A 15,791-nucleotide genomic window follows, 5' to 3' on the forward strand; every position below is an offset into this window, starting at 1 on the left:
ATTCACCTGCCTCTAACTTGAATAAATGATCGACAATAATTTCTTACTCCTTTTGTTCATAACTTTCAGAGATTTTGTGTCTCCTTCTACCTAATAATATTTACTTACACTATAAGTTGCCTTTTTTTCTTAATGCATATAGGTATTAGCAAGCCATTAGGTTTATTTTCTGGGCTTCAGAAATGTACAGCTTAGCATGGAAATATGGAACAAAAAGCTTTACTTAATATCAGAAGTGCCAGTCTTCCACACAGTATGAGGTTAATGAAATTCACCATGATTAATGGTCTGGCCTTTCTATGTATCATCTTTATCTGCATAAGTATTTCCTGATCTTTCTTTTCATCTTCTTATGGAGCTTCACAGCAGTCTCCTATGACCTTTATGAATTTTTTATGGGTAGGTCCTAAGGTCAGGTTCTTACTAGTTTCTCAGGGAAGAGTCACACTGATACTACTGTTTTTGAAATGAAAAGCATAGAATAAAGAAGTTTTAGAAAACCATTTTACTACTGTAAGCCTGGCACACCTTTGTCCCATATCAGTGACATACACACTCATAAATGCTAATCTGTGTAAGAGGCTTACTACTCTGTCTCCAAGGCAGCTTAGCAAGTGAATCATAATACTAGAGAAATACTTACAGATGAGTAAAATCTCCTTTCAAATGTCATTTACCTGAACAGGGTAACATGGACGTGGATTACATTATCCCTTTCCTACTGAGAAAGACATACTTGTCACAAGTTGTTCGAACTTTAATGTTGATGTGTTGTGCTTGCAAAGGTCGCTATCATCTTGGAAGTATTCTCAGGATATAGCCACACTGCAGAATTATAGGAGTTCATTGCGATGGCTGAATGCTATTAAACTCTGTCAAAGAACTGTGGTGCCCCCAACAAGCAGCAAATCCCACATGCTATAGCATTGATGCATGACATTTCAACTAGTGTCAAACTGCTGTAATTCTGCAGTGTGGCTACATCTTGAATCACATCAACTATTACCAGAGACACAATGCAAGGGCATGCGCATTCCGGATCTGGTGCATTCAATACAGTAACGATTCATTAAAATTCACATTTCTAAAGTTGAAAGATAAGGACTACTTGCACCATTTTTTCATCCTCAGCAGACTACCTCATAAAAAAGTCACATTATAAACTACTTGCAAAATTTTGCTTATGTGTAAAATGAAAGAGCCTAGTACATCAGGTGCAAAATACTGTTATCTGAAACAAGGGTTTTTTTTTTCATACAAGCAAAATTTTGTAAGTTACAAAATGTTTAAAAATCATTATTAGCTATGCAAAAACTTGTTTGCTGTGGCTTACTCTTCTCAGTTATAGCTTTGCAATGCCACAATAATGTTTACAAAAACATATGTACATAGCAAAAGGTAATTAAATCTTAACTTGAACCCAGTCTTTCAAGTTCCAGAGCATGACACTATGTGGTGGAACACATTGGTTTGCTCAGTATTTTTCTTAAAAAATTAAAAGCAGGTTAGTTATAGGTATATAAATAATAGGAATGATCAGCTGATCTGCATGTAGACAAATTGTATTCTAGTTCAGTGGTCACATGAAAGTATAACAAAAGAGCAATACTGTAGTGTTTTAGCTTTTTCAGTTCTTGGTTTTAGCACTAAGCTCAATGACACCCTAAATATCAGCATGATTTCTCAATATATGCCTTGAATACATATCCTCCCTTAAAACAGATGTTACATGAGGACAGGATATATCTTTAGCCATTCTCTCAGATGACTTCTACAGAACAGGGCTCTGTATCCAAAGGAATATTACATTATGATTGTTTTAAACTAGTAAATATCAGAGGCTTTGTTATAATTAACAGGGGAAATTGCTGTAAACAGATTGCCTAGACATTCATGCTATCAAGCGTATGTGAGAGAGAGTGGGAGAGGGGAAAAGACAGAATATGTATATAACACAAAATGAAAAATGACCATAGATTACAGCATAAGACCCACAATAGAAACACAAAGGGGATGAGTTTCTCAGTGATACCGTCTGAAAATGTGTCTGAAAAGTATCTCTTGTCCAGTGGAAGTGTATTAAAAACCAAGAGGTGGATGGTTCAGGAATAAATTCTTGCTTTTCCTAGTGGTTGAGCTCAGTCCAGAGAAACAAATGTGCTGCTAGGGCCAAATGATGTTCTCTGAACTGAGTATGCCTATATATCTATATCAGTATATCAATGCACATTTCCGGCACACAACATAAATGCTATCTATGATGGGTAGCACATGTGGGGCAACTGTTCCAAATAAGCAGATATACAGAAACAGAATGACAGCAACAGAAGGGCATAAAAATGCTAGCACAATTGCTGCCCTGGAGGATTATCTCACACAGAGTTTCTTTAAACTTAGGTGGGAATTATGCAGCCAACATAGTTCTTTGAGAAAGAAAATTGGGAGCACTTTGCCCCCAAGAGCTTACAGGAAGCACTATTTCCTAATGTTTGCTATTTGAAAGAAGTGCACACATTGTTTAGGCTCCAAAGGACATTTCTGGAAAACTAGGCTTTCTATTTCAGCAAAAGGGATGGGTGTAAGCTATGAGTTGTTAGAAAATGGGGAAAGGAAATCCTTTGGACCATGTAGTTTCCCACTTTTGATAGCATAAGCACCCATTGCTTACTTAGGTTAAAAAAAACAAAAACAAAAATTACTGGCTTTTCGTTGCTTTTGTTCTTTAAATATTTGCTATCTTAAGCAACTGTCTACTGTGACAAAATATTCCAATGTAAACATTTTCAGATGAATGAAGCTAAAATATTAATGTTAGAATCAAGCTAACAGCAGTAATTACATATAGTTTTTTTTCTTAGTTGGCCCCATGCTGTTGCCACCATTCTTCCAGTTCTTGAAAACCTGAAGAGACATTCCTCAGAGCCCATTAATTGCCTTTCACTAACTCAATGAGACTGCTTGTCTGAATAAATCAAGCTGTCTTTGGCCTGTCTACTATCCACGGGATTCTGCTAAGCCAAAGAAATCTCAGCCTGCCTGCCTTGTTGTTGGAGTCCTCTCCCTTTCCATAAATTCAATATACTTTTTCAACAAGGGTAAGACATTTGACTTTTTGCCAGAAAAGCAGACAGCCAGAGTGTTTCTTCTAATTGCCATGCATGGATATTTCATGAAGTGAAGAGCAATCTAAATGTCCCATTCTCAAAAGCATTAGGGCATTTTTCAGTGGCTGACATCTATGTAATAATAAACCTAAACAAAAGCAATAAAAATAGCAGGTTTCACTAAAGACAAAAAATGTAGTTCATATCAAGGAAAGCATTGTATTAAGAACGGCCAATTATATTGTATTTATGTATAATAATTCAACCAGTAGACATAACAAATGAGACTCATGCATGGACTTTTTGTGTATTAAGACTGAGTTTTCAAACTCCTTTATATTCAAGGTTATGCATAATGAGGATGTGAAGAAACCCCCATTTTCTTATAATACTTGAATCTGAAACCGATTTGAAACTGATGTCAAATGGGAGAAAAGCTAATAAATGGAAACACTTTTTCACAGCATATAGCTAAACTGTGGAATTCACTGACATAAGGCATAGTTATGACTACCAACATGAATGGATTTACAAGGACATTAGTGGAATGCATGGAGGATGGGGTTATTCATGGTTACTAGTCTGGGTGCCAAACTTAATATGTTTCTGTTTATCAGCTTTTGGAAAATGGAAGAGGGAACAGATAGTAATGTCCATCTGCTGTTGCTGTCCTTCCTGCATGAGACCTATTGACCATTATGGGAACAGAAGGCAAAACTATTACTAAACTGACTGGATCAATTCAGCAGTGCCCTTATTGCCCCCACATACAATTCTGGCTCATGCATCCTACCTAACTACTCTTGTGAAATCAGCTTTAAAAACCTACATAGTTCTTCTGCCACTAAATTGTCTTTATTGATGACTGATTCTAGCTTGCCTGGAAAGAGACAAGCCAGAAGAATGGGTTCAGATGACGCAATAAATAAGCCATGGACAGAAAGGCCACTCCTATTTCCAGAAGAGTGATCAGGCATTACGTGTTAGCTTCTGATTATGGAACCTTAGAACAAGACACAACATTACATCTGAAGCATACAACTGCTCAGTCTAGGTGCCCATTCTGCTTCCTCCTCCTGCCCACACCTACACCATGTTCATTGCTATGACAGCGTTGACTAACACATGGGTTGAAGAAAAGAGGCGATAACAAGATAGTCAACTAATCATCTCAACCACATGAATGTAGACAGGATTGTGTCTTCTCGCCAGTTTTCTGATCCAGATGGCAGCAACTATCCTAATCTGCCATGTAGGAAACCAAGGTAAATCAAATAACTTCATGTTAGTGGTGATGCACATCATGTTGTTAACTATTAGTAATCTGTATCCCAAAGTGAAGTATTAATGCATTCTTGTTGCCAGTGACTATATGCCCCTCAGGCAGACAAGACAGGAGTATGTACACAAACGGGAGTATAACAACAACAAAGATGCAATAATGGGCAAATTCATTCAAAAACTTGCATTAAATAGTAGTCTAGGGGAGGGGTGGCGGACGTAATAGCCTTGCTTAGTCAGTCAAGAAATCTACATAAAATTCAAGGTGCTGCTTTATCAAAAGAAAAAAAGTCTTCCTTGTGAAAAAATAAACATTTAGAAAAAGGCTTTTACTTTCATTGGTTTTGTTAGCTGTTTTTGCAACTTTTATATCACATAATCATGACAATTTTCTTTTAACTTGTACCATAAACCATAACTCCCATGTTGAGAGAAAGTCAGGATACTGAATGAATGAATGAATGAATACCGTGTGTCCCCGAAAATAAGACAGTGTCTTATATTAATTTTTGCTCCCAAAGATACTCTAGGTCTTATTTTCAGGGGATGTCTTATTTTTCCATGAAGAAGAATTCACATTTATTGTTGAACAAAAAAAAAATGAACATTTATTATATACTGTACAGTAGTTGTCATCACAAACCAGCAGAACCAGACAAACTGAATCCTATCAAGAATTTCTTGTTACTACCATTATTTCCATGTACAACACTCTATAGTACGTACATTTACCAATCCCGCATGCTCTGGTGTTCTATTCAGCAGACATGCTTACAAACAAAAACTTTGCTAGGTCTTACTTTCGAGGGAGACCTTATATTTAGCAATTCAGCAAAACTTCTGCTAGGTCTTATTTTCTGAGGATGTCTTATTTTAGGGGAAACAGGGTAGATGTACATTAACACAAGGAATTATGTGCAAGCAAGGCAGCAGGGCATTCCACTTCCCTTGAAAAGATGCAGCTAAATTTTCATAATCTAAATTACTGTTTTATCCACCATCTTTTCAGATGAGAATGGAACAAACTGGGAAAAGTGACACTTTAGCAACTGTGAATAAAAGCATAGAGTTTCATAATGACGGGAAAGTATCTTCTGCAAAAAAAATCCAAAAATGTTTGATTACATCAAAGATTTTAAAATAAGTTTATTCTGGAGCTGAACTGAAGCAATTCCAGTGTCGTCAATAGGATCTGGATAAAACTATATGAAATATAACATTGGGGATTTCAGAAGGGAAAAATCAATTCAACAAAGTCCAACTCAAAATCATCTGGGTTGCTGTCTCTAAAACGTTATGTAGAATTTGGCAGCATGACAAAGACAGAATGAAACAATCATTTTATGAATTCCTTCTGACAGATATCCATCAGTCACACCTGGTATAATTTATAGGTACAGTGCAACTTGAGACACCCATATTTAATTTTTTTTATCTGATAATTTATTTTTAACTTTTATATTTATGAACTAGTGCTTAAAATGCCTAGGATTATTTGAAGCAGAGGTTGTGTAAACTCAGAATATAATTAATGTTATTTTTTAAATCAATTTTGATACTAGAAATTGTTTCTCAAAGGAGGCTAGGTTCATCAGTATTCCTTCAATTAGATGCCTGTCATTAAAAATACTTCCAGATGATAAGGCAGATCCTTAAAATGGGACAGAGTTGTTTCCTTCTGTGCTGTAACACCCCCAAACATTATCCAGGTGGTTTAGATGGGAAGGAAATGTGGAAACTAACTTTTAGGGTAAAAGCTTTAAAAGATTTTTTTTTTTTGCAGAGCTGAAATAGGTAATTGGCCTTTCAATAAGGCTTTGTTTTGCTCTACTTCTTTTGTTTTTCATTAATTGTCAGCATGGAAGCTATACTCACAAAATTGCAGTGATTGATTTGTATAGTTACTGAACATCAAACAACAAACTGTTGGGAAGAGCTCTAATAAAATTGACAGGACATAAATTGTTTTCCTTTAAAGATACACACACGTTTAGGTAAAGGTAAAGGTTTCCCCTGACGTTAAGTCCAGTCATGTCTGACTCTGGGGGTTGGTGCTCATCTCCATTTCTAAGCCGAAGAGCTGGCGTTGTCTGTAGACACCTCCAAGGTCATGTGGCCGGCATGACTGCATGGAGCACCGTTACCTTCCCGCCGGAGCGGTACCTATTGATCTACTCACATTTGCATGTTTTCGGACTGCTAGGTTGGCAGGAGCTGGAGCTAACAGCGGGCATTCAAGCTGCTCCCGGGATTTAAACCTGGGACCTTTTGGTCTCCAAGTTCAGCAGCCAGAGCCGGTCCAATATGGAGGCCAATGAAGCCCCCGCTTGGAGCGCACGTTCCCCAGGGGCACCATCGAGGCGCCCCCCCTCGCGGGGACCACCAGCTCCCTCGCCAGTGAATGCAATAGGCCTCAGTTGAAGCCTTCCGCATTCGGCAGCGGCAGGCATGGCTCTTTCTTCCCTTCTCTCTCTCCACTCCCTGCTTTCTATCTCTCTCTCTCTCTCTCTCTCTCTCTCTCCCCGACCTCTGAGGCCTGGATCGGCCTTCCGGGGCCTTCTCCTGGCCTCAGAGGCCTGGATCCACCCTCTGGGGCCTTCTCCCCGCCTCCAGGCCTGGATCTACCCTCCGGGGCCTTCTCCCGGCCTTCAGGCCCTTCGCTCACCCTCAGGGGCCTATGGCAGGCATCCTCAGAGGTTGTGAGGTCTGTTGGAAGCTAGGTAAGTGGGGTTTATATATCTGTAGAAGGTCCAGGGTGGGAGAAAGAGGTTGGATGGCCATCTATAGGGAGGGTTCTAATTGTATCTCCTTGCCTGGGAGTCTGGGGAAATTTCCTTTCCTGGTGCTTTTTTAAAGCAGAGGCTGGGTGGCCATCTATAGGGAGGGTTCTAATTGTATCTCCTTGCCTGGGAGTCTGGGGATGTTTGCTTATCTGGTGCTTTTTTTAAAGCAGAGGCTGGATAGCCATCTATTGGGAGGGTTCTAATTGTATCTCCTTGCTTGGGAATCTGGGGAAGTTTGCTTATCTGGTGTTTTTTTTTTAAAAGCAGAGGCTGAATGGCCATCTATTGGGAGGGTTCTAATTGTATCTCCATGCTTGGGAATCTGTGGAGGTTTGCTCATCTGGTGTTTTTTTTAAGCAGAGGCTGGATGGCCATTTGTCGAGAGGGTTTTAATTGTATCTCCTTGCCTGGGAGTCTGTGAAAGTTTCCTTCTCTGGTGTATTTTTAAAGCAGAGGCTGGATGGTCATCTGTCAGGACAGGTCCTTTTTTCTCTCTCAAGTCTCCCCCCCCCTTTTTTTCTCTCAAGTCATCTGGCATAAAGGTAACTATCATGTCTCCAGTGGATTAGTGAAATGGTGTCCTTTTGGATTGAATTTTTTTTTCTTCAAGCTATTGATGGTTGAATATGTGGGTACAGAGTTGGTCCAGATAACTTCATATAGCTTTATCAAATGTTCTTCTTCTTTTTTTTAAAAAAAAATATTTATTCAGGTTTTACATATATATGATAAAAAAACATGGCAACGCCAAAAGACAAAATAAAAAAAAATAAAAAGGGGGAAAATGTAAAAATAAAATAAAATCAAAAAATAAAGTTCCCTGCTTCTGGTCTGTAGGATTCAGGAAGCAAGGCAAGTGGGGTTTATTTATCTGTGGAATAATGTCCAGGGTGGGAGAAAGAGCTCTTGTCTGTTTGAGGCAAGTTTGAATGTTGCAATACAGTAGAGTCTCACTTATCCAACATAAACGGGCTGGCAGAACGTTGGATAAGCGAATATGTTGGATAATAAGGAGGGATTAAGGAAAAGCCTATTAAACATCAAATTAGGTTATGATTTTACAAATTAAGCACCAAAACATCATGTTATACAACAAATTTGACAGAAAAAAGTAGTTCAATACGCAGTAATGCTATGTAGTAATTACTGTATTTACGAATTTAGCACCAAAATATCACAATATATTGAAAACATTGACTACAGAAATGCCTTGGATAATCCAGAACCTTGGATAAGCGAATGTTGGATAAGTGAGGCTCTACTGTACTTTTATTTTTGAGCTATTGGTTTGGGGGGGGGGGGATGGCAAAATTGGGGAGGGGGAATGGCAAAATTTAGGGGGGGGGGGCGCCAAAATTCTGTTCGCCTACACTTGAAAATGATCTAGGGCCGGCTCTGTCAGCAGCTCAGTGCTTTAATGCACTTTGCCACCGGGGTTCCTACACACGTTTACAATTTAGCAAATCATTCACATTCTAATTTAAATCCAATAGCCATCCCTTATGTATTCAAAATAGCAGTTGCCATCCACAGTGTCTTGCCAGAAAAAAGTTTGAATATGCATTTGTATTTCCTGAGCTCCACTTATTCCCTCTTTTCTTGAATACAAAGGTGAGTATCCAAAATAGCAGCATCTATGAATAACCAAGAGTTTTGCAAAAATTAAAAATGTTGTGGGGTGGAGTGGGCAATGAGGAGGACCCAAAGGAATCCAGAGAGAATCAAACATCAAACAATAAGGGCACATCAAAACATAGCTGGGGAAAGGCTGGGGAGAGTCTTGTATCTCCACTCGAGTGGTCGAACAAAAATTATTAGCCTATGATATGAAGTCTACTGTTTATATTGTAACCTGGCAAAATGGCACTACCTAGGAAGAATTGTTGAAAGCTACAGACAATCTGGTCAACTGTTGCCCAATTTTGGTCAAAAATTATTTAGCCGCTTGTGTCCCCCCAATTTTTATCAGTTTTATACTTACTTATGCAATGCTTTTGACTCGAAATAATAATAATGTTAAATATAGTAGTTTTCAAGTAGATGTGAGATTGATGTAGCTCTGCAGTCCAAAAAACCACACCTCTTCAATTGCATCAAGCTTTTTTTATGTCAGGAGCAACTTGAAGAACTTCCAGAAGACAGGAGCAGAATTCAAAACAATCTTGACAGACTAGAGAGATGGGCCGAAACTAACAAAATGAAGTTCAACAGGGACAAATGCAAGATACTTCATTTCGGCAGAAAAAATGGAATGCAAAGATACAGAATGGGGGACGCCTGGCTAGACAGCAGTACATGTGAAAAAGATCTTGGAGTCCTCGTGGACAACAAGTTAAACATGAGCCAGCAATGTGATGCGGTTGCTAAGAAAGCCAATGGGATTCTGGCTTGCATCAATAGGGGTATAGCATCTAGATCCAGGGAAGTCATGCTCCCCCTCTATTCTGCCTTGGTTAGACCACACCTGGAATACTGTGTCCAATTTTGGGCACTGCAGTTGAAGGGAGATGTTGACAAGCTGGAATGTGTCCAGAGGAGGGCAACTAAAATGATCAAAGGTCTGGAGAACAAGCCCTATGAGGAGAGGCTTAAAGAACTGGGCATGTTTAGCCTGAAAAAGAGAAGGCTAAGAGGAGACATGATAGCCATGTACAAATACATGAAGGGAAGTCATAGGGAGGAGGGAGCAAGCTTGTTTTCTGCTGCCCTGCAGACTAGGACGTGGAACAATGGCTTCAAACTATGGGAAAGGAGATTCCACCTGAACATCAGGAAGAACTTCCTCACTGTGAGAGCTGTTTGGCAGTGGAACTCTCTCCCCCAGACTGTGGTGGAGGCTCCTTCTTTGGAAGCTTTTAAACAGAGGCTGGATGGCCATCTGTCGGGGGTGCTTTGAATGCGATTTGCTGCTTCTTGGCAGGGGGTTGGACTGGATGGCCCATGAGGTCTCTTCCAACTCTACTATTCTATGATTCTATGATTGAGAAGCTGCAAGTCACTTCTTGTGTGAGAGAATTGGCCATCTGCAAGGACGTTGCCCAGATGTTTTGATGTTTAACCATCCTTGTGGGAGGCTTCTCTCATGTCCTCGCATGGAGAGCTGGCGCTGACAGAGGGAGCTCATCTGCGCTCTCCCCAAATTCAATCCAGCAGCTTTCAGGTCAGCAACCCAACCTTCAATTTAGCAATCTTGCCGGCACAATTTTATTAGAGCCTATTGTACCACTGGGGGGTTCCTTGACATCCTTGACATCAAGCTACCCAGGCCAAACTCAGGGTTGAGTAACATTCAATTCCTGAATGCTCACTGTGGTTCTATAAGAAATAAAAAGGATGGAATGTGTCAAAGATCGTAGTTTAGGAACAAAACAAAGAAGACCAAAACTGGAAAAAAAAACCCAAAAGTGGACATGAAAAGAACAGGTATTATATAACACAGATGCCCAAAATGCATCTATCTCCAGAGCAAAAGTATAGAGCCACAGCATGGACTGGAGATTTGTTGTTTATACATTTAAATAAGTCTTTCTCAATTCAGCACCTTCCACATGTATTGCACTACAGCCCCCATTGGCTACAACCAATGCTTGACTTGAATAATGGGCAGTGCATTCCAACCCAGCTAGAGAATGTCAGCTTCAAAATTGGGTTAGACATGATCTGATGGAACCTTCACACAGAAACACACACACACATAAACCCATTAGTTGCACCTTTATGCCTTTGAAAAAAACGTTCCCTTGATGAAATGCAAATCTGTAACAAGGGCCCCTTCCACACAGCTGAATAAAATCCCACATTTTCTGCTTTGATCTGGAATATATGGCAGTGTGGACTTAGATAACCCAGTTCAAAGCAGATATTGTGGGATTTTCTGCCTTGATATTCTGGGTTATATGGCTGTGTGGAAGGGCCCAAGAGCAACTCTGAATCTTTAAACTCAGCAGCATGGTCAAGCAATGTTTTATGTTGTTCTAGGAAGGTGGGGCTTCTTCAAGGAAGAATTTAATTCCAAACATTATCAAAAAGATTAAGCAATGAAAGATGCTACTCTAAAGACATAATCCAATGTAAATCCCATAATCAGCCCCAAAAGCTGGCAAGCTGTGCAGCCAGAAATCACAGGGAAGAAGCTCAATGTGCTCACCAGTATATTAAAAATGCCACTGTTGGGACATAAAACAGGATTGCACTTCAGGAAAACAATGGTTTAAATAAGACACAATCATTACATCTGCTGCAGATTCCAGCTTTTTGCTTCCCCCTAGGATATTAAACACACTCATTTAAAAGTAAATCCCTCTTTTATTCAAACAAGCATAATCCCAAATAAGAATGCTCAGGATCACAGATCAAGAAGGAATATAAATCTTTATCAATTTAACATAAACAGCATGCAAAGTTTCTTAAAAGTTCCTCATTCTCATCAAGTAAAAAAACAAAACAAAGCCTTCTTAAGTACAAATGTTATTCAGGCATATATTTTCCTGGACTACAGATGCAACATAATAAAATGTTACAAGGCTCATTGCTGCAAAGAGAAATGAACTTATCGAAACCAGCAGAAAAATAAACTCATAAGGCAAACAACTTCTCCCAGCCTAACTGATGCCAAGTCAAAGGCATCCTAGTCTTACGCTGTGGCTCAGCCTTCTTGCTTAAGCAGTTCTGATCCAGTAGTCAGGAAATGTCTTTTAAGAAAAACAAGATTTCCTGCCAGTTGGTTTCCATAATCACTTTGTTTCTAATGGAAGGGGAAAGAGGTTTACCATCTACTGAATGACAAGAGAGCTAACAAGGGCAACATTTCAGTTCTATCACATTTTATTCCTCTTAACTGTTGCAGTGTGTGTGTGTGTGTGTGTCAGACAGAGAGGGAGAAAGAATAACCTGTGGGTGTATGAAAACACACAGAAGTCATTGCAAGATGATGTGTATCTTGAAGCGCTCTAATCCCTCTGTTTCTTTGAAGAAGAACAATGTGAAGTGTTCTGCCTGTGACATAAAAACAAACCACTCTCATCGCAGGATTGTGTTCAGTCAGGGCTATCATTTGCTGGCATTCCTGGAGTGATGTTTATTTGGTTCAGCCTTCGGATGGGAGCAGCAGTCCTCACAGCAGTAATGGGGATGGATCTAAAAATAATTCAGGAGGCACCTTGTCCTAGCTAGCCTGCAGTCTCAGTCTATGAACCCTTATGTGTGGTCAACTCCTATGGGAGTCCTTAGGTCTTGAGTAAACAGGGGGAAGACCAGGATCTAGGACCACTGAAAGCATGGAGCTATAATATTCAAACTGACATGATTCTTTTACACAGCAGCTGAACTGAAATCTCCCTCTTTCCTCTGAAGCATGGAAGGAGTTGCCATTGAAAGCAAACGAAGGTGCTTAAATAGAAATGTATCGGGGAAGGCTTTGGAGCTGTGAGCAGGTGCTTTCTCCTTGCACAGACCCCAAATCCAGCCTCATATAGAGGTCCTGATCCAGAGCTACACGCTGAAAGTGGGACAAATATGCCAGAATTTGGGGGGGGGGGGGGAGAGAGAGAGAGACAGACTTTGCCATTTCTTTTAATTTATGAGACCCAGAGTGGCTTCCAAGGCCATGCATTAAAAACATTCTATGCCATTTAAAACTGTGACCATACACATTTTTTAAAAAAAGTTTATGTATTTTTTAAAAAATGTAACTTAACTAACAAATCAAAACATAAAAATTGAAAGCATAGATACGAAAACTAGAAAAGAAAACCAAAGAATCTAATACAAAAATAACCCCATAGTGCTTCCACTCCATGACATCCCCTATGTCTTGCTAACTAAAACTAATAAATAAATAACCATCTTCCCCTTTAAATAGTTTAAATTTAAATAATCCCAAATTAAATGAGCTTAAGTGGCTGAGGGGGGAAAGGAAAGGGCCTGAGGCTGTGAGGAATGGTGGGAGTTGAAGTCCAAAACACCTGGAGGGCCAAAGTTAGCTCATGCCTGCTCTACATTGTAGAATTGATGCCGTCTGGCAACACTTTAACTGCCTTGGCTCAAGTCTAGAGTTGTAGTATGGTTAAGCAACAGCCTTATTTGGCTAAAGTCCTTGTAGAACTACAATTCCCAGGATTCCATAGCCTTGAGCCATGGCAGTTAAAAGTGGTATCGAAGTGCACTAATCCTAGTGTACACAGGTCTTCTAGATGTCCACCACCAATCGCAAGTAATGCATAGCTCATCCCAGACACTGCCATACAGATCATTTAGGCTCAGGTGAGATGTAGAATTCATGCAGTTGGACCCCAGTCTCACTGCCATGGGCCAAGGGTATAGAATCATGGGAGTTGTGGCTTCAAAGGTCTCTGCCAAAGAGTGCTGGTGTTTCCTCAATCTACAGATGCCAGGATCCCAGGGGATGGAGCCAGGTCAGTTCAAGGGGTGTCAACCGGCATGAATGTGGAAGCGAAGGCAGAAAGCCTCCGCCTTCCTTCTCTCCTAACCCTCGAGCCCAAGGGGAGCGTGAGGACCAAGGCACAGGAAGGGCATCCTCGTCCCAGCCCGGTCTTTCTCCTCTTACCGGCGTCGGGGCTGCGGGGTCTGCCGCTGTCCCGCAGGTAGTAGTTGAACTCCAGGCAGCCCTCGTGCTCCAGCGTCCCGTCGGAGCAGAGCTCGACCAGCAGCTTCAGCGCTTTCTGGCAAATCGCGTCCTCCCTGCCGCCTGGCATCGCTCCCCAGCATCCTTGTGAGTAAAGAGGGCGCGCTCCGGTCCTTTACATGAGCTTTCCCCGCGGCTCCAGCGCCTGTCGCGGCTGCTGACCTCCTTCTGCTCGCCGAGGCCACCGTGGAGCCGCCCGCATGCTTAGAGGAGGAGGAGGAGGAGGAGGAGGAAGGAGCAGCGGCAAGAGCAGCAACAGCAGCAGCAGCGACGCCCCCTTGCCGCCCGCCGCGCCCCCTCCCTGCCTCGCAACTTCGCCTCGGAGCTGCGGAGGAGCCGCCTTGAAACGGGGCGGGACTCGCCACCAGTTGCGCCCCAGTCGGGACGCGCCTTTTGCCTCGGCTCCCAGCTGCGCCCGGACAGCGGCCCCTTGCGGCAGGATCCCTCTCTGCAGCCAGAAGAAGAGGAGGGAAGAGGGAAGAGAAGAAAGAAGGCAAGGGAAGAGGCAAGGGAAGAGACAAGGGAAGAGGCAAGGCCAGGGATGGGAAGAGGCAAGGGGCAAGGGAGGCAAGGTGCAGAGGACTGGTGTGGCCGCGGGCAAAGGCAGGACAGGGAAATGCCAAAAACCACCAAGATATTATGCATAATGTGTTATGTGTTTCTTATATTTCTTCTTTGCTGCCACCAAATTATTATTCAGATTTCTTTAGCTGCCACCGTTTAACACCTCATGAGCCACCTCTGTCTTGGGATGTTCAGAAAGTCACACGAATTCTTTTGATGAAGTAAAACAAGAATATGATGTTCATTTGTATTTGAATAGTAAAGATGCGTATTGGTTTCAATCAGACCACTTCCAGTTATGGAGCTGCTTGATCACTCCTCCCCCTTGCTCTGCTAACCTTTTACAAGCAAGGCCTGAAATTACCTACACACCAGCCTGGTAAGGTAGGCAAATCCGTTACACAAGGGAAGGGAAGGGAAGGGAAGAGGGAACATCCCCTCAGGAGAAGGTTAAATTGCCTCTGCGTCTGTCTGTCTCGGTCTCTGTTTGATGTGTTTATGGGCATTGAATGTTTGCCCTATGTGTGTATAATGTGATCCACCCTGAGTCCCCTTCGGGGTGAGAAGGGCGGAATATAAATACTGTAAATAAATAAATAATAAATAAGAGGCAAAGGAAGATGCAATAACAATAACTTTATTTTTGTACTCCTCCTCCATCTCCCCGAAGGGACTCAGGGTGGCTCACATGGGAACAAGCCCAAACAACACAGTTAAAACATAACACACTAAAAATGCATAGATAATAAACATAGCAGAATAAAACAACAACATAGTAACAGAATATAAAAGTAAGCATTAAACCAACCAATGAACCTGAAGTACTAATCTGTTCCTGGGCACAGGTAGGCGGACTGGTGCAAATCAATTTTGAGGATAAAGCTGGTGGATAAAGTGGGATGGAGGGCAATGTAAAATGAAACATAATATCTTTGGGTAGAGAACAGTAGTAAAGTGTCCTAGTTGGGGCCAGGATTATCTAGAGGATTGTCTAGTCCAAAGCACAGCGGGACATCCATGTTTTTAGATCTTTATGGCAAGGGAAGGGGCTCAGGCGCACATTGTGGACCCCTGCCTCTCTTTGCTGGATGCTCCCCGCAGGCCCCATCTACACTGTCACATAATTCAGTTTGAAATTGGCTGTTAGGAACTGTGGGTGTTGAAGTCCAAAATACCTGGAGGGCCCAAGTTTGTTCATGCCTGCCTTATATGGTCAGTATAGACTCACATAATACAGTTAAACTGACTTATATGAATCTACACACTGACCCTGTCATATAGTTTGAAACTGCATTATATGGCAGACTAGATGGGGCCATAGTATTTTTATTTATTGTGTGTGTGTGTGTGTGTGTGTGTGTGTGTGAAGTATGTACTTTTAGGAGCATGGTTTGCTTTCTAACTTCAGAGCATTGA

The 15,791-nt window shown here is 41.3% G+C and overlaps 1 protein-coding gene across 5 annotated transcripts in view; it reads right to left on the reverse strand.

Annotated features, from left to right (window-relative positions):
* Nucleotides 1–14,091, reverse strand: part of syt9 (synaptotagmin 9) — a 102,395-nt gene extending 88,304 nt beyond the window's left edge. For 4 of the 5 annotated variants that reach the window (XR_506917.3, XM_016995606.2, XM_003224192.4 and 1 more), the window contains exon 1: nucleotides 13,734–14,091. Coding sequence is in view for 3 of the 5 variants with exons in the window: in XM_016995606.2 (XP_016851095.1) it covers nucleotides 13,734–13,881 (148 nt within the window). In the remaining 2 variants the exon portion in view is untranslated. The remainder of the gene's footprint in view (nucleotides 1–13,733) is intronic. The other variant, XM_016995607.2, reaches the window with a different exon arrangement.
* Nucleotides 14,092–15,791: the final 1,700 nt, after the last annotated feature.

The sequence above is a fragment of the Anolis carolinensis genome, chromosome 1 (genome assembly GCF_035594765.1).
Source record: "Anolis carolinensis isolate JA03-04 chromosome 1, rAnoCar3.1.pri, whole genome shotgun sequence".
Taxonomy (NCBI): Eukaryota; Metazoa; Chordata; class Lepidosauria; order Squamata; family Dactyloidae; genus Anolis; species Anolis carolinensis.